Below are 22,635 nucleotides of genomic sequence, written 5' to 3'. Positions count from 1 at the left end.
TGATTATGAAAAAATTTTGAATGTATATGAAATAGATTTGTATAAAGAACTCCCATGTACTAGTATCAGTTTCATCAGTTGCCCCAGACATCATATTATTTTATTCATAAATATTTAAATATTTATAGAATCCTTAAAAAATTAACCAAAATACTACTACCACATCTAAAAAAAAGATAAAAATTCATTAAATATCCAGTCATTGTTCAGATTATGGCAGTTTTCTTTTTGTTTTTCTTAAAGATTTTATTTTTCCTTTTTCTCCCCAAAGCCCCCGGTACATAGTTGTGTATTTTTAGTTGTGGGTCCCTCTAGTTGTGGCATGTGGGACACTGCCTCAGCCTTGTTTGATGAGCGGTGCCATGTCTGCGTCCAGGATCCGAACCGGTGAAACCCCGGGCTGCCAAAGTGGAGCGCGTGAACTTAATTGCTCGGCCACGGGGCCAGCCCCTAGCAGTTGTCTTATAATTTAAAAAAATCGTTTGTTGTATCGTTATTCAGATAAGCTCCATATGTATTCCTCTTTTTTTTTTTTTTTTTTATTCATGTTATGATAGATTACAACCTTGTGAGATTTCAGTTGTACATTTTTGTTAGTCATGTTGTGGGTACACCACTTCCCCCTCTGTGCCCTCCCCCCACCCCCCCTTTTCCCTGGTAACCACCGATCAGATCTCCATATCAATATACTAAATTCCACCTATGAGTGGAGTCATATAGAGTTCGTCTTTGTCTGACTGGCTTATTTCGCTTAACATAATACCCTCGAGGTCCATCCACGTTGTTGTGAATGGGCCAATTTTGTCTTTTTTTATGGCTGAGTAGTATTCCATTGTGTATATATACCACATCTTCTTTATCCAATCATCAGTTTCTGGGCATGTAGGCTGGTTCCACGTCTTGGCTATTGTAAATAATGCTGCGATGAACATAGGGGTGCAACGGACTCTTGAGATTTCTGATATCAGGTATCTTAGGATAGATACCCAGTAATGGGATGGCTGGGTCATAGGGTATTTCTATTTTTAACTTTTTGAGAAATCTCCATACTGTTTTCCATAGTGGTTGTACCAGTTTGCATTCCCACCAACAGTGTATGAGGGTTCCTTTTTCTCCACAACCTCTCCAACATTTGTCACTCTTGGTTTTGGATGTTTTTGCCAATCTAACGGGTGTAAGGTGATATCTTAGTGTAGTTTTGATTTGCATTTCCCTGATGATTAGCGATGATGAACATCTTTTCATGTGTCTATTGGCCATATTCATATCTTCTTTTGAGAAATGTCTGTTCATGTCCTCTGCCCATTTTTTGATCGGGTTGTTTGTTTTTTTGCTGTTAAGCCGTGTGAGTTCTTTGTATATTATGGAGATTAACCCTTTGTCGGATAAGTGGCTTGTGAATATTTTTTCCCAATTAGTGAGCTGTTTTTTTGTTTCAATCCTGTTTTCCCTTGCCTTGAAGAAGCTCTTTAGTCTGATGAAGTCCCATTTGTTTATTCTTTCTATTGTTTCCCTCAACTGAGGAGTTACAGTGTCCGAAAAGATTCTTTTGAAACTGATGTCAAAGAGTGTACTGCCTATATTCTGTTCCAAAAGACTTATTGTCTCAGGCCTAATCTTTAGGTCTTTGATCCATTTTGAGTTTATTTTGGTGAGTGGTGAAAAAGACTGGTCAATTTTCAATCTTTTGCATGTGGCTGTCCAGTTTTCCCAGCACCATTTGTTGAAGAGACTTTCTTTTCTCCATTGTAGGCCCTCTGCTCCTTTGTCGAAGATTAGCTGTCCATAGATGTGTGGTTTTATCTCTGGGCTTTCAATTCTGTTCCATTGATCTGTGGACCTGTTTTTGTACCAGTACCATGCTGTTTTGATCACTGTAGCCATATGTATTCCTCTTTTAAAAATCTTAAATTTCTGGTGCCAGCCCTGTGGCTTAGTGGTTAAGTTCCTGCGCTCTGCTTCGGTGGCCCAGGGTTTCGCCGGTTCGGATCCTGCGTGCTGATATGGCACCTCTCGTCAGACGGTGCTGAGGCGGTGTCCCACACGCCACAACTAGAAGGACCCACAACTAAAATATACAACTATGTCCTGGGGGCCTTTGGGGAGAAGCAAAAAAAAAAAAAGATTGGCAACAGTTGTTAGCTCAGGTGCCAGTCTTTAAAAAAAAAGAAATCTTAAATTTCTCTTAATATTTTGCCTCCTCTTCTATCCTCTCTCTTTCCTTCTCCCTCTCCGTCTGTCTTAGTTCATTCTAGCTGCTGGAAATACCAGACTGGGTAGCTTATAAACAATAGAAATTTATTTCTTATGGTTCTGGAGGCTGGAATTCTGAGATTGGGGTGCCAGCATGGTCAGATGAGGGTCCCAGACTTCTCCTTGTGTCCTTGCTTGGTAGAAGGGGTGAGGGAGCTCTCTGAGGTCTCTTCTAGGGTACTAATCCCATTTATGAGTGCTCCACCCTTATGACCGGATCACCTCCCAAAGGCCCCATCTTCTAATACCATCACATTGGGCCTTAGGATTTCAACATAGGAATTTTGAAGGGATGCAAACATTGAGACCGCAGCACCCTCTCTGTTTTTGTTTTTGGTATTGGAGAAAGCAGCTGCTTTGTCTTGAAAGTTACTTATGATCTGGCGTTTGCTGTGTGTGTCAGGAGGTACTTATGTGTTGTTGTTTCTCTTTTTATTTTCTTAGGTGCCACTGATAATTATTGTCTTAATCCATTAATTCATAAGAGGTATTAAGATCGTGATATTCTAATTTATCATTCCTTCTTCCTTTATTAGATGGAATATTTCTATGAAAATAAGCTTTTTATCACCAAGGCGGGATAAATGCTTGATTCTTTCCTTTTTACTAAGCAGATTTCAAAATAGCATTTTCCCCAGTTTTTTTTTTTTTTTTTGTATCAATATATACTCATGGATTTTTAGCACATTTGATGTGCTTCTATCTATGGCATTTGTTATCATTTTTATTCCTCAGATATTTTAGCTTTGGTCCTTGGGAGCCTCTGCAAGTTGACTTCTAATCCGTCTTATACAACTCTAGTAGTTTTTGCCAATTTCCTACTTTCTGGTGTGATAAGTTGTTACAGGATAATACATTTCCCATGTCAGAACTGGAATCAGTCATTTACCCCAGGAGTGAATTAGCTTCCCTCTCTCTGTCTCGTTTTCCTTCCTTTCTTCCTTCCTTCTCTTCCTTCCTTTTGTGGGAAGTGGTACTTAGAGACTCTAGTCTGGGAGCCAGAAGTGCTCATTGCTGCTAGGTTGCTTATTGCCTTCTCACTAGTTGCAGCTAGAAAAAATTGTTTTGAAATAAAATAAATTATGAGTTCAAATGATACTTCCAATTAAAATTCAGGACTTCAGGGTTTTTACTAGCATCATCCATCTTATCCCTGTATCTCCTTTCTCCTGTGCCAGAAATCCCACTTCTTGAAGCCATAATGTGATTACTTGTTTGCCTTATCCCACATTGCACACAAAACAGTCTCAGATTAATAATAATTCTGCTACTGTACTCATTTGTAATAGTTCTTCTCTCTGTGGTTATACACTAAGTGGGTATACAATTAGGTTATTTGTTTCATTTTATGTTTGGATTTTAGAAATTTCTATAAAATTTTATTTATAATTACGTAAACTATTGCCTTTGAGTCCAAAGTCAAATCTAAAAAGTATATTCAAAGAAGTCTACTTTCTATTTCTGTTCTTTTCCTCCCTATATTTGTAGCCATTTTTTAAAAAGTTGTAGTTTATCGTTACATTTTAAAAAGTGTAAGCAAATATATGTCTGTATTTTCATATTCCATTCTTTCATGGATAAATAGTAGCATAACTTTACACACTTTTTTCCAGCTTCGCTTTTTTCATTATCCTGGAGATCATTCCATAGCAGTATCTAGAGCCAGTCTTCATTGCTTTTTACTGCATAGTACTCCATTGTGTGGAAGTACCATAGTTTATTCAACCTATTGATGGGCATTTGGGTAGTTTCCAAATCTATTACAGAGGATACAATGAATGGCCTTGTGCACGCATCTTTTTCTATTTTTACTGTTGTTAATATTAACATTTTTCTCATGTTCCATGTTAAAAAAATGATGGTTGGTATTCATCTTTAATTTTTATTATATATTGCACATGATTCTGGTTAGTGTATTTAAAGTTTGCAAAATACTGCTTTTAATTAAAATTGAAAGATGTCAAACCATTTTGGTAAAGATAGATAGTGAGCTATTTTGTAATCTGGCCCCATTTTAATGTCACACTTCCTTTTAAAATGGTAGCTGAGGGAATCATTTGTATAGACCACTTTTCCTTTAAAGTGACTGTGAACTTTAAAAAAAATGATAGCAGTGAAGTGGGACTCTGGTGCTGTGGTGGCCTCTTTAACTCGGTTCACTTAGGGCAGTGCTGAGGGAAACACAGTCAGACCTTCCAAAGAGCCTGTTGCGGGAGGGATGTTTTCAGTATCCCATCGGTGAGGTCAAGAAGTGAGCTTAGAAGGTGCTCCTAGCCCGACTTTCTGGCCGTGGAAAAAGAGGGTCGAGTCTAAACGCTGGCCTGGTGGTTTTACTCTGAGCCGTCTCAAATTCAGGTCATCTTTTATGCATTATTAACAACTTAAAGGGGGGAAAATTTGAGTTGGCTTTCAGGGGAAATGGAGAAAACAAGATCACATCTGCGCCCTACGAGTTCTTTGTAGAGGTCAGGCTGAGAAATTGTCATGCCCTAAGTCAGGGCATTGACCTTCCATTTAAACTGAAGCTAGAGCTGAATGGCTGCTGCCTGCTTTCTAGGTCTCTTATGTGCTTGCTTCTCAAATCCAGTCATTTTAAAAACTTGCCCTTTAAGGTTGGGGCCGGGGGAATAGGGCTGAGAACAGAACAGACCATTAAAGGAATAAATTAGGTACATGGATGCAGATACTCATTATAATCTAAATCCTCTGAAACTGAAGTTTGATCCGCAGCAGCAGGGCATTATTATCGTCTTGACTGTACCTTAGTTGCTTCCTGGAAGGTGATAAATTTGGGATCAGTTTCCTCTTACAGTGTGCTCTGATGGTCTTTAAAATGAACTGGAGCTCTAAATTGCAGTGCCATTGGTAATGTAACTCTGACAACTATGTTTTGTTGGTCTGTGTGCCCAACTTCTGGTTGTCTGTAAAACTCTACGTGTCTTTGCAGGCATGTTTCCCCAGAAGACACTTATAAATTACTTTTGCTTTTGACACATCTTAAAATACGAAGTCTCTTGTGAAGCTCTTTGGTTTTTTGCTCCTGAAATAAATTCAGGTTGATGATTTTCTTCTAGGATATATTGTATGATGAAGACATTGCAAACCCAAGTCTTTGATCTTTGCTAGAGATTGCCCATTACTGATCTGTGTAAGCATCTTGTGTCTCCTGCATTTTTCTGTTCTTGAATATAAAGAGGAGAATAATATTTCTAGATTTGTTGAAACAATGTAAAGTTCTTCTTGAATGAGACCGACGCTAAACAAATGAAAGGCCGGTTATGATCCTGTTATTTGGTGCCTGCGATCGATGCACAGGTTACCTGAAACCTGAGCCAGCCCTGTGCATTGCAGCGAGATGCATGTTGCATGGCTGCGTTGACAGGGATTCGCCTTCTCTCCATGCCTGTTCCTCCCTTTGAGTCCTCTAGGCCTGAGCTGCCAGGGGCACTGTGGGCTGAGCCTGGGCACTGCCTCTGACGGCAGGACCCGAGTGGAGGATGAAAATCTTGTTTCTGACAGTCCTTCGGCCCCCACTCTTTTCCTTCATCCTCCTCCTCCATCTTGCTGCCCTCTCTGTATCCTGTATCCCTGGCTCCCCACACACCTGCTTTATCCTTCTTTTCCTTCAGCAGATTTCTCTACTTCTTGACTTACAAGCCTTACTTCTAGCCTCTCTTGGATAGTGAAACCAGCAACTTTCAGTCTTTGTACCGAAATCTCAGAGATTCCCATTGGCTCAGATGCCATCTATCTCTGGCCCAAGGACACGATCACATAGAACAAATATGTCTGCACGAACTACTCTGATTGCGGATAAATAGTTCTCACAGATGAGGATTGTAGGGAGTTGGTATACCCCCAAAATATCTGCCATGAGCAGTAGATGCTGGTGGCAGCAGTGATTCATTCATTCAGCAGATACTTATTAAGCACAGACTCTACGCTGGGCTCTGTTCTAGGTTCTGGGGATGTAGCAGAAACAAATCAAAGTCTTTATCCTCATGGAGCCTATAGTCAATTGGGAGAGACAGACAGTATGCAGAGAAACAGGTGAATATTCACTACGTGAGATGTGGACACGTGCTGTGGAGAAAATAAAGTAGGTTAAGGTAAAAAGCGTGTGCTGATGGGGGCATTACCATTTTACATAGGTCTCTTGGACAAGGTGGCTTTTGAATGGAAACCTGAAGGAAATAAGGGAGCAAGCCATGCAGATAATCTCAGGAGGAACATTCCAGGCAAAGGGAAGAGCAAGTGCAAAGGCCCTGAAGTGGGAACACACTTGGTGCGTTTCATGGTCAGCCAACAGTACTGGTGGAGAGTGGGCCAGAGGGAAATGGAGGTGGAGCGATGGTGGAGGAGTCAGATCAGGCAGGGCGTTGTGGGTCAGTGTACGGCCGTTGGCTCTTACTTGGAGGAAGATGGAAAATCTGTAGAGAGTTTTAAGCACAGGAGTGACATGATTGCTCTGACCTCTGCCTGGAGGACAGTCTGTAAGGGGGAAGACAGAAGAAGGGACGCCAGCAAGGAGGCAAGTTGCAGTAATCTGAGCAAAGAAATGCTCACGTCTTGGACCAGGGCCGCAGCAGTGGAGGTGGTTGGGTTTTCAAAATATTTTGTGGGTAGAATTGTCAGTCTTTGAAGGTAGAGTTGACAGATTGTGTGATAACATAGAGCTGAGGGAAGGAGAAGGTGAAAGTTTTTGGCTTGAGCAATCGGTAGGATGGCGTTACTGTTTGTTTAGATGGGGAAGACTGGCAGGAATGGGTTTGGGGCAGGTGATCAGCTTTCATGTTGAACATTTTAAAGTTTGGACTGCCTGTTAGACATCTAATGGGAATCTGCTTCTTCAGCTAATTCTGTGATGCCACGGGTGGGAACGTACTAGAATGCTCTTCCTTCCTCGCTTCCCTTTACTCACCTCTCCTCACTCTTCAGTTCCCAGCCTCAGGGTTGCTTTCTCAGGGCAACCTTCCTTCCCTCCCGTCCCCATGCCGAGACTGGTTCTTCCTGTTGTGTGTGCACATAGCAGTGAATCCTTTCCTTTTAGGTCCTTGGAATTCATGAATAATTTGTGTGGTTATTGGTTTAATGTTTGTCTCTTATACTCTGAATCCATAGAAGCAAATAACCTTACTAGGTCTGTTGGAATAAAGAGAGGTTTTGCTCAAATGAAACTGATGTGAACAGATAGAGAGAGACATTTTGATCCTGCTGTTTTAAATACGTCTGCTGTGTGTGCATCACCTGAGAAAATAACTCACACTGGTCCATGAACCCCGCAAGGACAGGTGTCCGTTTTGTTCACTGTATCCCCAGTATCTGGCAGAGAGCCTGGCACACACTAGGCACAAAATAGGCATTTGTGTTAAGTGTTGAATCTGAGCTGTTTTCAGTAACAAGAGAGGGTTGCATTGAATTCAGACCCTTTGCATATATTCAACAGAGAACAGCTTTCTGATGCTTAAAAATTATGGAGGAATGTTTGCTTTGAGCTATTCCTCTTTATTCTCATCCACTTTTCATTTGGAGCCCCTGTTTGAGGCTTGGTGAATGTGTATTTTAGTCTTTGAGATCCCTGTACACACTTGCCCAAGAGGATCTAATTCAGGCTTGCAGTGATGAATTTCAGAAGGATTTTAGTTTTGAACTTTCTGTTTCTGATTAAAAAACAAACAAACCACAACACACACACACATTACACACACACACCAACCCCACATGCCACCTTATTAACTGGGGTTATTTTTTCCAGTGCCTGAAAGCTTGCTTTCCTTAATAATTTGATTTTCTTTTTAAACCCAGCCTCCTTCCATTACGCAAGCCTCTCCTCTCTGTTGTGGTCTGAAGCTGTTTTCAGCTTGCATGGGCATTGCAGTCACCTCACTGACAGCTACACAGCTCTCCTGAATTCCGCCAGCAGCTCTGCCAACCACTGTGTCTCCAGGAGAAGCTAGTGCCTGTCTTCAAACCCACAGTCCAGTTTGATTTCTTTGGAGTGATTATATCCTGCTCAGGGGAGCTATAAATTCTACTTTGAGATGGTTAGGTTTTACGGAAACAAGACTTTAACTGCGCCCCAAAGCTGTGTCTTGAATAATAATTTTTGCTGGTGATCTCTGTTGGAAATCTTCCCCTTGGTGACTAAGTCCTGCCACGTTGACAACAGCCCCCAACCAGGGCTCCAGCCTTGTGCTAAAAAATGTTCGAGGATGGCGGGCGTGAGCTGTAAGCAGGACTTTGCATCTAGGCCGGGCTCCCAGGAGCTTACTGGAAGGGCTGCTGCCTTCCCGTGGGCAGAGCATTGCAGTGCTCACAGCTTTTGTTCCACAGGCTCCATTCTTAGAAATGCCTTTGTCTCCTTTGCACTATTTCTCTTTCAGCATCGCTGTCTGTCTTTCTCATTCTTTTCCCCTCCCCTCCTTCAGAGTTGTTTTCATTTGCTGGAGCTGCTTGACATCTTTACAGAGAATTTAAGAACTGAAGTGTTTTTTTTTTTTTTTTTTTTTTTAAAGATTTTATTTTTTTTTTTCCTTTTTCTCCCCAATGCCCCCCGGTACGTAGTTGTATATTCTTAGTTGTGGGTCCTTCTAGTTGTGGCATGTGGGACGCTGCCTCAGCGTGGTCTGACGAGCAGTGCCATGTCCACGCCCAGGATTCGAACCAACGAAACACTGGGCCGCCTGCAGCGGAGCGCGCGAACTTAACCACTCGGCCACGGGGCCAGCCCCAAGAACTGAAGTGTTTTAACATCTCTGCTTCACCTTTCTCCTCTGCCTTTAAACGACCTTGCTGCTTTCTGCGTCTGCCCTTGTTCTGTCTGCTTTATTGAGCGGGCCTGTGCTGCGGCCTGCATGTCTACTTAGCTCCTTCCTTCTTTAACCTTGGCATGTGACCTCCCCCCATACTCTGAAATAACGCTTTCAGGAGGCACCAGTGGCTTTCTTATTGTAACACAAATAGTCTTTTCTCCAGTCTCTTTCTTCCCTGTGCTGCTCTTGAGACAGCTGCCCAGCTCCTCACCCCACCGTTTCCTTGGTTTCTCTGACCTGCGGCCGCATGCGCCTGGGTTATTGCTTCTCCCCTTCCTTGGGCCTCTCTTGCTGTTCGTTGCCTTTTCTTCTCCTGACCACCCAGCTCTGGTGGTTCTCCAAGATGTGGTCTGGGCCCTCCGCTCCTCTTGCTTTAAATTTCCTCTTCCTTGGGGAGCACATCTGTTCTCATCCTAGTCGGATTACCCCTAAGTGTGTGTTGCCCTGAGCTCTGGTTTTGCCTTTTGAATTGTCCTTCCACGTTTCTCCTCGGCTGTCGTATCTCTTTACACTGGAGCAACCACCACAGGACCTCTTACTTTCCTCTTCAGACCGGATATCCGCTGCACTTCTCTGTCTCTGGTGGTCGTCCTGTTTATTCTTTGGCCCTGTAGGCTGGAGTCCTCAGAGCAGCCCTTCCCTCATCGTTCTCCTCTTTGTCCCATACCTTGTCATTCACCAAGCCCTGTTGATTTTTCTTTCCTAATGTCTTTCTGGTCTTAGAGGAAGGAAGGAAACTAACATTTATTGTCGACTCGGTGCTGCATGTTGGGTGAGGAAAGTCATCTTGTTGTGTCCCCAGATCTTGAGAGGTAGGTAGTTACCCCTGGATGTTCTGAGAGATCAAAGCACCTGCCCGTGACCACTCTCTGGGCAGCGGCAGAGACTGGAGTGTCACCAGTGCTGGGGGTGCAGTCTCTCGTCACCCCAGAAGACATGAGCTGCTCATTTAACTCTCTGCCTCTGACCATCCGTTCACCCTTCTTGCTAATTTGCTCTCAACATTTCTCCTGTCACTCCTCTGCTCAGAAACCTTCAGTGGCTCCCTATTTCCTACTAGAGACATAACATTTTCATTTTGGAGACATGGAAACTAAAGCCCAGAAGAAGTGAGAAAGTTGTCCCCAGGGATATGACTGGCAAATAGTTGGCTGTGATTTGAACTTCTGGGGACTTCTGACTCCAAGCCTACCATGCTGTGCATCTTTTCATCCAGCTCTTGAAGATTCTTCTGTCCAGTTCTTAAGGACCTCCATCGTTTTTCTAACTCTCCCCATCTAACCTCATTCCCACCACTTTCCAGCACGCAGCTTCCAGACTTGGCGGCCAGACTCCTTCACCCTCCCACTAACTCTGGCCTCTGAGCCACCTTTGCTTACGTTCCCTAACTTGCCGGGATGCCTTCCTTTCTTACTCGGACCTTGTAAACCCTTCACCTGCTTCAAGCGTCAGCTCCTCCCAGAAACCTGCTTCAGTTAGTTTTCATAGATCTCACTCCCTAAATTCCACACCAAGTAATTAATTACACACTTAATTATAGATTTATCTTGTACATTTGCTGCTGTTTCATGTGTTAGAGCCTGCTCTCCTCGAGGGACCAGGCCTTGTAAATTCATTTGTCTACTTATACTCCATCTTTTGGAGGAAGGAGGTGAGTTGGCTTACAGCAAGCCCCTGGAAGGGAACCAGGGCTTGGGTTGGTTCTGTCCCTTATAACGTGCTTTGTAAGTGCTCTCGATCAGCTGGGACTTTCTCTGGTGATGAGAGTCTCCAGCTGCCCCTTCCCGCCTGGGTGGTGCTGTGGCCTCGCTCAGAACGAGCTGCCCAGAACCTGCGCAGAGAAGTGGTGACGCCGGCTGTGCAGTGTGGCGTCAGGAAGTGGGGCTTTCACCTGCCTCTGGCGCCTGTTAACACCGCAGAGTTTGCAGGAAAGAGGACGGAATGAGAAATTGTGGTGCTTCTCTGCAGAGAGGAGAGATGCCTCCTGGGGGCAGGGCTGGTTGGATATCCTCCTGCCTCTTGCAGGCCTCAGTCTGGTTCTGGGGAGGAAGTTCCCCTAGCGGGTGGTAGCTGGTTATCTCAGGTGCAGTGGGGAGCCTTTCGGGCAGAGCGTGGCAAGTCATAACTTCTGAGTTCTTTTCATTTTCAGTCTCCCTCTAGATGTGTGGCAGCCTTCCACCGTGGGAAAAGAAATGTGTTTAGACAGCTTGGGCCGCAGGCACAGAGGAGAGTGGGCTAATGGGCACTGAGGAAGGAGCTGCGGGAGAGACACACTGTTAGTCATTATTAATCCGTGACAGCTGCCAGCCACTGGCAGTTAGCACTCAACTGTGCCTGGGAGATGCAGGGGCTCTGGGCCTGTCCTTTGTGGAAGACGTGAGGGCCCAAAGGCCTGTCTTGACTTCTGTGCTGTTCAAACCCCAAATGCACGTAGAAGAGGTGATTGGAAATCTAATGCAGGATGAGAGAAGCCTCTGGCTGACCTGAGTAGATATCTGGTTCAGCCAACATGCCATGGGTATTGAGGAGGATTTCCCTGGCCTGGAACTCTGAATTTAGTCTGGCTAAGTGTTTGTTCAGGTGTGAGATGATTTTTTGATGGTACCCTATTACAGTATTTTTTTAACCTTTTTTTAGCTTTATTGAGATATAATTGGCATATAGCATAATTAAGGTGTACAGCGTGTTAATTTTATACATGTGTATATTACAAAATTATTACACAGTAGGGTTGGTTAACAAGGTTTCTCTTTGTAACCCTTAGCCAATTCTTTGACGAGGCTTAGGAGGAAGTCTCAGTATAGTTCCAGTATGTCTTTAACATCTGCCTGCAACACCTGCCTGTGTCCCCTCTCTTACAAAGCCTCAGGCATGCTACAGTATCTTGGTAGAATTTGATAGTATTTCATTTTTATTATATTCCTTTTTCTGGTTATGTTCTATATATGGCAAGTGATATTGGTTTTCATCTGTGCTCGTAATATGAAGTTTCCTTTTGAAATACATTTTGTGAAGGAGAAAAAGAGGAAGTTAATATAGAAAGCAACTCATACAACAGGTGGTGTGCTGAGCTGGCAAAGCATCTTGAAGATGCCTTTCAAATGATTAAAGATTGTGACGTGCTGTTCTTGTATTTTGCCTACAGTGATTTTCCTTTATGTTGAAGTTCGCATCAACAGTATCAGAAAGGGATGCTAAATGTGGGGCCTGTGGTGCCCAGGCCATCACCGGTGACAGTCTGTGGTTTGTCTGTGCCACCCCACCCACTTCATTTGTCTGTTCGGCAAACACACTTTGAGTGCCCTCTGTGTGCATCATGCTGTGCTGGTTGCAGGCATAGCAGGGCAGTCCCTGCTGTCTCGTAGAGGAGTCAGATTGGAAAGACATAGCTGGGATTCAGTGCCACAAGCGTGCTCGTAGAGGGAGGTACTGCAGACAGTGCACTAAGTGTTGTGTGGCACGGGGAGGTCGTGCTCTGCATTGCTGAGTGGGTCAGGAAAGCTTCCCAGAGGAGGAAGTATTTGAAGTGGGTCTCAAGGAATAAATAAAACATAACTATTCATAGGCTCTTGAGGGAGAAAAAGGGAATTCTAGGCAGAGGGGATAGCATGCACAAGAGCATGAAAGCCTGAAGAAATATGGTGAGTTCAAGACCCTTATGTGTATTTTAGTATGGCTGGAGTATAGACATTGTGTCTCAAACTTGGATGTGCATTTTTTTTTTTAAGGATTTTGTTTTTTCCTTTTTCTCCCCAAAGCCCCCGGTACATAGTTGTATATTTTTAGTTGTGAGTCCTTTCTAGTTATGGCATGTGGGATGCTGCCTCAGCATGGCTTGATGAGCAGTGCCATGTCCGCGCCCAGGATCTAAACTGACGAAACCCTGGGCCACCGAAGTGGAGTGCGCCAACTTAACTACTCGGCCACGGGGCCGGCCCCTTGGATGTGTATTTGATCGCTGGGAAATATTGTTGAAGTGCAGATTTTGGTTGAGTAGATCTGGGGCAGGACCTGAGGGTCTGTGTTTCTGCAGACCACATATGGTGTAGCTGGGTATGTAGCTCATGTAACCATAGTAATTTAATAGCAATAGCTAGCATCTTCTTCCATGCTTCCTTGTATTCCAGGTACATTTTTGCACTTTACATGTATCTCATTGAACTCTATGCCAGCCCTATGGGGTGGGTAGATAAATTAGGATTATCCCCACTTTACACTTGAGGAAACTGAGGCAGACAGGCTAGTAACTTGGCAAAGTGGAAGCCGAGGTTAGAGGCAGGCCTCCGTTAGCTCAGAACTGAGAAGGCCCCATGGGTTGTTCTGAAAAGCTTGGACTTGATCTTGAAGGGAGAGGGAGAAATTGAAGGTAGTTCAACAGGGAGAGGCTGGATGAAATTTGCCTAAATTTTATAGAGATTGCTCTGGCCGTGCACCCCCCACGAGTGAAGCACCCACGAAGTTTGTTTCGTAAGTGAACACTCGAGTGCTTTGCTGTCAGGTTTGTTTTGAATCAAGCAGCTAATTATTTCCTAGCCGCCCCCCGCCCCATAGTAGCTTTTGTTGATGTTGTTGCTCCTCAGTTGGTTGATTTCTAAGTAGTTGTTCAGTTCATAGTGTTTGAACTTCTTTTTCAACCTCATCTTACTGTCTGAAAATCAAGATTGAACCTTCTTCCGAAGACAGCAATATTGCTCGGTGAGACTGGCTCAGAGTTCAAAGGAAATGCCGGCTCGGAGAAGGCTAATGGCTTCAATTACTTAATCTGAGCTCACTTAAAAAATCGGAATGCCCATTTCATTGTCAGAGTTCTACGGACATCGTACTTTATTTCTATCCAGGTTTCGGCTAGCTAAACACTTTGCTTATGAGCTGTGTGTCAAGGACGAATATTGCATTTTGAAACTGAGGGTCAAATCCAGTTTAAACTCGTGACTTTCATGCCTGTCTGTGAAATTCAGACAAGTGAAATGGAACTGTAACAGGGCTGCTGGGTTAGGAAATAGCGCCCGTCGCTCCTTGTAGGAATCTTCAAGGGTTCTTTCTAGTCTGCCTTTCTTAATTTGCCCATGTGTGATTTCCCATTACAAATTAGATTGTTTGAAACTAATGGTCCCTTGAAGAGGCACTGTTTGTAATTTTGAAAATGGATCTTACCCCTTGGAAATACTTCAGCCCGGCTTGTCCAGCTTCCTGCCTGTTCCGTAGCTGGTCATTTGCTCCACTTCCCCATGTCCCCTGTTCTGTTGGGGCTGGCCCCGCTGGGGCTCCCTGGCTTAGTCTCCTCATGCCCTGATCACGTTCCCACCCTCCTTTCCCTGCAGACGTGTCCTTCCTGACCGCTCACATTAGCTCGAGCATGTCTTCCTCACTCTGGCTGCGGAGAGCACAGGGCAGTGGGTGTCTGCGTAGACGCAGACTGGCTGCCTAGAGCAGTAACGTGAGTTCCTGGCATGGGAGGACTCTAACGCCATGCTAACGAAGCTTGCATGCCCACGATCCAGTGATACCCAAACCACTCTGCTATCCTCCAGCATCCAAATTTGAGAACTGACGTGTGGCTTGCTCTGGATTAAACAGGGGTATAAGTAGGCAGCTCATGAACTCCTCAAGAACACAGATCACATCTATTATTTGGTATACTCCACCAATGCTCATTGGCTTTCATTCTTTTTTTTTTTTTTTTTAAAGATTGGCACCTGAGCTAACAACTATTGCCAATCTTCCCCCCACCACCGCTTTTTCTCCCCCACTCCCCCCAGTACATAGTTGTGTATTTTTAGTTGTGGCATGTGGGACACTGCCTCAACGTGGCCTGATGAGTGGTGCCATGTCCGCGCCCAGGATCCTAACTGGTGAAACCCTGGGCCACCGAGGGCAGAGTGCGCGAACTTAACCACTCGGCCACGGGGCCAGCCCCCTGGCTTTCATTCTTAATAATTGTTATTTTAAAAGATTTGTCTTCTTATATTTGTTCATTGTAGAAAATTTAGGTTAAAAAAAGAGAGCGAGCGAAGAAAGGGCCTTCATAATCCTACTACCCTGAAAAAAAACTCCACATGACTTTTTGGTGTCTGTCCTTCCACCATTTCTTTGTACGTAGGCAGATGCAGACATGTGACTTAATGCCGACGCGCCCTTGGGAAGTTTGACCTTCTTTTCACCTCACACTTACTCTGATCCTCTTTCCAAGGCGTTAGGTCTTCTCCAAGAACATCTTTGCAAATGGCCGCAGAACATTCTTTTGTATGAATGAACGATAGTGTTATTTAGGCAGCCCTTTCTTGTTGGAAATTTATGTTGTTTCCAATGTTTTTGCCACTGTTGATACAATATTAAGATGAGCATTTTTGTAGCTGTCGACTCTGAACATTTGCTAGGATAAATTCCTTAAAGCAGAAATGTTTAGCCAGGGTTTTTTTTGAAAGCTTTTGACGCATGATGAGATTTACTTTTGTTTCTCTCTAGACACTACAACAGCAGGAGTGCAAACTTCTCTACAGCCGAAAAGAGGGTCAGAGGCAAGAAAATAAAAACAAAAACAGATATAAAAACATCCTGCCCTGTAAGTATTGATATTCGGAAGCTCAGTAGTGATCGCTTGTGGAGACTTTGATTGCCAGGGTCCCTGTAACTTGTCCTGGGGGCCGTGTGCCTTCTCAGCAGATCGAGGCCTTAGCCTCTTTTAATGTTGAGGAGTCTGCAACATAATCAACTGTGGAGGGGACGGATGGCCTCGTTCACCGAGTTCCTATAATGCTGATTAGTGAGTAAAATTGCCACTAGAAGGTTTTGAGTCTGGTTGTTTCCTTCTGTTAATTTATTTTGTCTGCCTAAGCGTGATAATCTCACAGCTTGCCGTCTCCCAGGATCAGGCCATACCATGAGCCTCAGGGGTCCCAGGCTTGTGTCCTGTGCTACAGTACCCATCCCAAGGGTCTTGGGAAGCCCTGCCTCCTTTCTGGGACTCTGTTTCCTCATCTGGGGAACAGACAAGCTCCTCCTGAGGGCTCTTCCAACTGTTCTGCCCCCTGATGCCCTGAGCTCGAGATACTGGAGATGTGGGTACATACCTGCACTTTGCTCAGACGTGGATCTTGTGCTATTCATAAAGCTGCACCTCTTTAACATCCAGATGCTGCCAGGGAGAGCCCAAGTTGAACCGGAGGAAAAAGAGGCCCAGAAGGCTGTAGGCCTTGCACGAGGGCCCCTGAAATGGCGCTAAACGGTTGTCGTAGCTCATCTCTCCTGAGGGCTGACTCTGTGCCAGTCTCTTCGCATCCACAGCTCACTTAATCCATAGCCCATGCACACGAAGCAAGTGTTCTTATTATCCCTATTTTATAGACATATTAGCAGTGTCGCAAGTGGGAGTACGTGGGCCAGCTGGCACTGGAGTCCCCAGAGTCACTGCTCTTGGCACCATGCTCTCATGCAGGGGTCTTCAGCGTGGGCTATGCAAGGCAATCCACTGGGGGAAGGGACAGAACAGTTAGAATTTCTCTTTATTTATGTGCTGTATCTAAAGAAAAAAGGGAAAAGAAAAATTTAAACCTGATGTACAGGTTAATGGCAGTGCGTCCATGATGAATTTACCCAACTTAAAAACAAGGCTTGTTTGTATATATATGTGCGTGTATTTCAGTGTTCAAAAACCTGATTATTAAAGTTTATTGGGACACATGGTCAGATTTGGAGAGCATTGCTCTACTGTCTCATCAGGTCAGAGCCGTTCTGTCAGATATCGTGAACCCATCTGTGTGTGTGTGTGAGTGTCAAGCATCCTCTTTCTCTTTCTGGATACATATGTACACATGCATGGAATATATGGGTACCACATCTCTGTGGGTATTTGTAATGTGTGTAGATGAGGATGGGAGAAAGTGGAGGCATTTATAATCCTGAGAAAAGGCAATGAGGAATTTGAAGAGAATGAGTTTGAGCCACAGCATGGTCCTAATGACCTTGGGAAAGCCTCATTCTTTCTACGTGTAAGTTTTCATTTCTGCTCAGGAGGTCTAGTGGTACTCGTTAGTAGGATGTAGGGATGTGGGAAAAGATGAAGGGAACAATAGTACGCAGTATCTAAATAGAATATTATTGCCTTTTCCTTCCTTAAAGCTCCCAATGAGATGTTTTCTCCAATTAACATCTTATTTCTTTAAAGATGAGAAGTCTGAGGCAAAAAGAACATTGTTCTATTAAGGCATACAACTATATGACTAATTCCCATTGTAAAATATATTGTTTAGGTAGAGCACTCAGAGTTTTACACCAATAATATACTTTTGTATAGAATTTGGCCAGTTGATACTATAAGAATCTTTTAGATACTGTATTTCATTCTGCTTCATTTGAAGAAACCCTTTTTGTTATGGGAAGTTTCAAGTATATTCAGAAGTGGACAGAGTAGTGTAAAGAACCTGTGCATACCCGTCACCCGGCTCTGACGATTGTCACCTCATGCCCAATCTTGATTCATCTATATTTTGATCCACTTCTCCCCTCTCCCTGTATTGTTTTAAAGCAAATCTCAGACATCATGTCATTTATCTGTACTTTACTCTTCCTTTTTCTAAAAAACTTTTTGTTTTGAAATAATTTTAGACTCACAAGAAGTCACAAAAATATATATAGGGTTCCCATCTCCCCTTTACCCAGCTTCACCCATGATAATATCCTTTATATCCATGGTACATTATTAAAACCAGGAAATTGACATTGCTACGTTATTCTTCTTAAAAAGCATTCTGAGGCATCACGTGGTGTTCAGATTATTGTTGTGCTTGCTTAGTATTTGATTTTTCATGTGGTCTTATCACTGATGAACAAAACTTGGACTAGGTTGAGGATTAACTGATTTGAACTGATTTGTCCTGAAGAGGTCTGAGCACTTTGTGACTGATCTGTCTTTTTTTCCTTCCAGTTGATCATACCAGGGTTGTCCTGCATGATGGTGATCCCAACGAGCCTGTTTCGGATTACATCAATGCAAATATTATCATGGTGAGTTTTGCTTTTCACAGTGTTGTCTGATCGTACATTGCTAGCCTGTTTTAAATCCTTCCTTGTGTCTTGAATGTTTCAAGGATGTTCTTCCTAAATTTCTAGCCTGAGTTTGAAACCAAGTGCAACAATTCAAAGCCCAAAAAGAGTTATATTGCCACACAAGGCTGTCTGCAAAATACGGTGAATGACTTTTGGCGGATGGTGTTTCAAGAGAATTCCCGAGTGATTGTCATGACAACGAAAGAAGTGGAGCGAGGAAAGGTATATTACATATGTTTCTGATGCAATATTGTTAAAGTATTGGACGCGTCAGGTTGACCATATTAATTAAGAATTGAATAGACAAATTAAGTGTACACTAAGAGACCCTCTGGAAAAAAGGGAGTAGAAGAAATTTAGTTATGATGTGCCTGGGTGTAGTTTTCTCTCTGTTTCTTCTGTGTGGGGTTCATTGAGCTTCTTGGATTTGTGGATTTATAGTTTTCTTCAAATTTGGATAATGTTTATTATTTCTTCAAATATGTATCCCCACCACCCCCTGGCCTGGGACGCCGATTACACGTGTGTTAGGCTGCTTAAAGTTGTCGTACAGTTCACTGAGGCTTTCTTCATCGTTTCAGTCTTTTTTTACCCTGTGTTTCATTTAGGATAGCTTTTTTTTTTCTGCTATGTGTCTCTAAGTTAATGTTTTCTTCTGCAGTGTGTAATCTGCTGTTCATCCTATCCAGTGTATTTTCCACAGCACACGTTGTCTTTTTCACCTCTAGGCATTTTATTTGAATCTTTCATAAGATTTTGGATCTTCTTATTTATAACATTTGGATCTTTTAAATATCTTTGATGCCTTTCCTTTTTTTTTTTTTTAAAGATTTTATTTTTCCTTTTTCTCCCCGAAGCCCCCCAGTACATAGTTGTATATTCTTCGTTGTGGGTCCTTCTAGTTGTGGCATGTGGGATGCTGCCTCAGCGTGGTTTGATGAGCAGTGCCATGTCCGCGCCCAGGATTCGAACCAACGAAACACTGGGCCGCCTGCAGCGGAGTGCGCGAACTTAACCACTTGGCTACGGGGCCAGCCCCTGATGCCTTTCCTTTTAACATGTGCATCATTTCCTATACCTTTTGTGAACATATGGAATATAGTCTTAATAACTATTTTAATGTCCTTGTTACTAATTCTATTGTATACGTTGTTTCATTTTTTCTGGTTTTTGAGTTGTTTAAAGTGGGAGGGGAAATCCAGTCCTGTTACTCCACTGTATCCAGAAGCAGAGGTCAAAAAGATTGTGTCAGGAGGCCTGTCTAGTACTCTCGGTGCTTAGAGTACTAATAAACGGTGATTTTAGTTGTCATATAAACTATACTTATCATGACTTTCAAAAATTAAATTAATTTGAATTATCCAAACCATATGTTCATATAAATATTCAAACACATTATAGTTAAGGTTAACGTTGCCTTTGCCACCTGCATCCCACCCATTTTAGTCCCCTCCTCCAGTGTAAAAACCCTGTTATCAGTTTGATGTGTCTTTTTCTACACTGTCTTCTTGGCATTTACATATGTTCATTAGAGGCGTTACAGGCTTTACATGCCTACATTTACATATGTACATGTATTGACACATGTGTATGTACTTATAGAAGTATATAGTACTATTTTCTGAAAAATACTCTATGAAAAGTGCTTTCATACAATAACTTCATTGTGCATCTTGGGCCATCCCCTCCACCAATATATGTTCTAACTTCTTCTATTAGTACATATTGGCTATCCCATCCATTTTTGTTTTTTTTTTTTTAAAGATTTTATTTTTTCCTTTTTCTCTCCAAAGCCCCCCAGTACATAGTTGTATATTTTTCGTTGTGGGTCCTTCCAGTTGTGGCATGTGGGACGCTGCCTCAGCGTGGTTTGACGAGCAGTGCCGTGTCCGCGCCCAGGATTCGAACCAACGAAACACTGTGCCGCCTGCAGCGGACCATGCGAACTTAACCACTCGGCCATGGGGCCAGCCCCCATCCCTTTCTTTTTAATAATTGCATGGTATTGGATGTTCTATAATTTGTTTAACCATTATGCCCTTGATGGACATTCAAGTGTTTCAGTTTTTTTCTTGCAAACCGAGCTGAAGTGAGTAATCTTATTCTTGCTTTTATGTGCATGTGGCAGATGTTCCTCTAGGTTAGGTATCAGAAGGGCTGCTAGGTCACAAGGTGTGCATGTTGTTGTTTTAATAACTTCTGCCAAACTGCCCTCCAGAGTGGCTGTCCCAGTCTCCATTCCCCCCAGCAGCATGTGCCTGGCACCCATCTCCCCATACCCTTCACGACAGACACTACAGGTTTTTGGAAGTGTAATGTCTGATACCTACAGAGAAGCAGGCACATCTCATTGAGTGACAACTCTGTGTGTTATCCCATGTGAGCTCATCCATGTGGGTTTTTTAATATGGAAAAGTTCTGTGTTTTTGTTTGTGTTCTAGATAAGTTCTCTTTTAGATACACTTTAATTGGTTTATATAAAATTTGCATAGAATGTAGCAGTTGCACCTATAAGTTAAACCTAAGACAGATGGGTGATTTTGGATTTTAGCCCTCCTAATATAATTTTCATATCAGTTGTGGGGGCAGTGTGATTTTATAAGATTTTTCTTATTGCACTACTAGTTGTTGTCCTCTGAACACCTTTGAGGCCAGATCTGGTCATTGTGAAAACAAAGGCTTCCTCCTGCAGCTGCCTGCAGGAACGTTAGATGTTTTTGAATTAATATACAAGTTTAAACGTCTTCGTAGTTTCTGCGTCAAGTGAGTGTCACTTGCCCTAAGTACGGAAAGGAAAACTGAGCCCTCTGTCCTGCCTGTTTCCTGATTGTAGTTGTAGGAGGCCACCTGTTCTCAAAGGACTTGGGGGCTGTGAAGAGAGAGTGCTTCTGTCACTTCAGAGAATCAGTGTTGGTCCCTTTCAGAAGAGCTGCTGGAAGCTCCTAGAACAGGCAGACATTGGGCCAAATCACTGTGTCCCGCTCCTCACGTCCTCCTCCTAGTCTGTGCCTGCTTCTCGTTCTTCCTCTGCACTCTGCGGGGGCAGGGTGACATGACGGGCTTCCGTTCCCTTCGCAGGCCTTTCTGATAACCTGCTCTCTCGGGATCCCTCCAGTGCACAAAATAGAAAAACCAGACTCTGGATTCTCTTTGATTCCTGGCTTTGCTTTAAATGCTCGAGTATTAGCTCTCACATTTTAGAATTTGTTTCCAAGGTTTACATCAGAGTTTGGAAAACTGGGAGGAGGGCCGCAGTGCTTTGCAGATGTTTGAAGTCAGCTGGAATGTTTTCAGAATGGTGATTTGATTTTTGTTCTCTGTTGAGTTCTTTTGAGCAACTGGCAGTCCTGAGAACTGATTGGCCAAGAACAGCATTGAGTACAATTAGTATCGAAAGTGTTTATTTGGGGATAAAAAAATTGTGTCAAGGGGCTGGCCCCGTGGCCGAGTGGTTAAGTTCGCGTGCTCCGCTGCAGGCGGCCCAGTGCTTCGTTAGTTCGAATCCTGGGCGCGGACATGGCACTGCTCATCAGACCACGCTGAGGCAGCGTCCCACATGCCACAACTAGAAGAACCCACAACGAAGAATACACAACTATGTACCGGGGGGCTTTGGGGAGAGAAAGGAAAAAAATAAAATCTTTAAAAAAAAAAAAAAAAAATTGTGTCAAATCTGTCTAAGAGAGATTTGGATCTACAAAATGCTGGAGGGAAAAGCTGAATTCACAGTAATAATAAATAAAAAACCACATAAACTACGCCAGGCAAAAAAGTTGCACCATCCATTAATCCCTCTGTTGAACTTTCCTCTTGTTGTGTTTTTTTTTTTTCTATCAATTAGTCATTGACTATGTGGATGTCTGCGGCTGCTCTCCTATTTCTAGCTTTAAGACTGAATTTCTCTGTCTTTCTAATATACAGGGTAAATTTCTCTTGCTGGTATTTGTGTCTTAGTGGTTGTGGAAAGTGAGTGGTGTGGGTGACTGCTCCCAGAAAAAAACAGAACACATTCTCTGCCCAGGACACATCACCAAAGATATACAGACTCGTCGCTCATTGAGTGAAATATCTTCCTCTTTGGCAGCAAGAATGATGTTCTGGTGCCATATTTTTAATCTGCCTGCTCTGAAGCCAGCAGCTCTTGCAGGCTTGGCGTTCCCAGACACCCAGTTAAGCGAAGGTGACGTGTGTAGTAGGTATCAAATGGATCTGGATATAGAAAAAGCAGCTGGTTCAAAACCCCCTCGGCTGCCTTTCTCTACTGGAGTTGTTCACACTCGGGTTAGATAAGGCACAGAGTCCTCCTACGCTGGTGCGGAAATGAACCAGACAGTCTGGCTCGTTGGGCAGCCCATCCACCTCCAGAGTCCTTGCTTGCCTTCCGCAGAGTGACTGGCAGATCTCTAGAATCCAAAACTCTGGTTGCTAGACAGCACCCTCAAACTGGTTAGTCCTTCTGTCTTTGCATCTTTGGTTCTTTAGAGATAAACAAACACTGACTCTCCTTTGACATGTGTCTTAGGTC

The 22,635-nt window shown here is 43.4% G+C and overlaps 1 protein-coding gene across 2 annotated transcripts in view; it reads left to right on the top strand.

Annotated features, from left to right (window-relative positions):
• PTPN11 (protein tyrosine phosphatase non-receptor type 11) overlaps positions 1-22,635 on the top strand; it is an 86,896-nt gene that overhangs the window by 38,927 nt on the left and 25,334 nt on the right. For both annotated transcript variants that reach the window (XM_008529496.2, XM_070627227.1), the window contains exons 7-9: positions 15,531-15,627; positions 17,989-18,068; positions 18,174-18,332. In XM_008529496.2, the coding sequence (XP_008527718.1) occupies positions 15,531-15,627; positions 17,989-18,068; positions 18,174-18,332 (336 nt within the window). The remainder of the gene's footprint in view (positions 1-15,530; positions 15,628-17,988; positions 18,069-18,173; positions 18,333-22,635) is intronic.

Source organism: Equus przewalskii, chromosome 7, assembly GCF_037783145.1.
Source record: "Equus przewalskii isolate Varuska chromosome 7, EquPr2, whole genome shotgun sequence".
NCBI classification, from domain to species: Eukaryota; Metazoa; Chordata; class Mammalia; order Perissodactyla; family Equidae; genus Equus; species Equus przewalskii.
The sequence above is the reverse complement of the archived record's forward strand: the minus strand, read 5'-3'. Positions and strand labels throughout refer to the sequence as shown.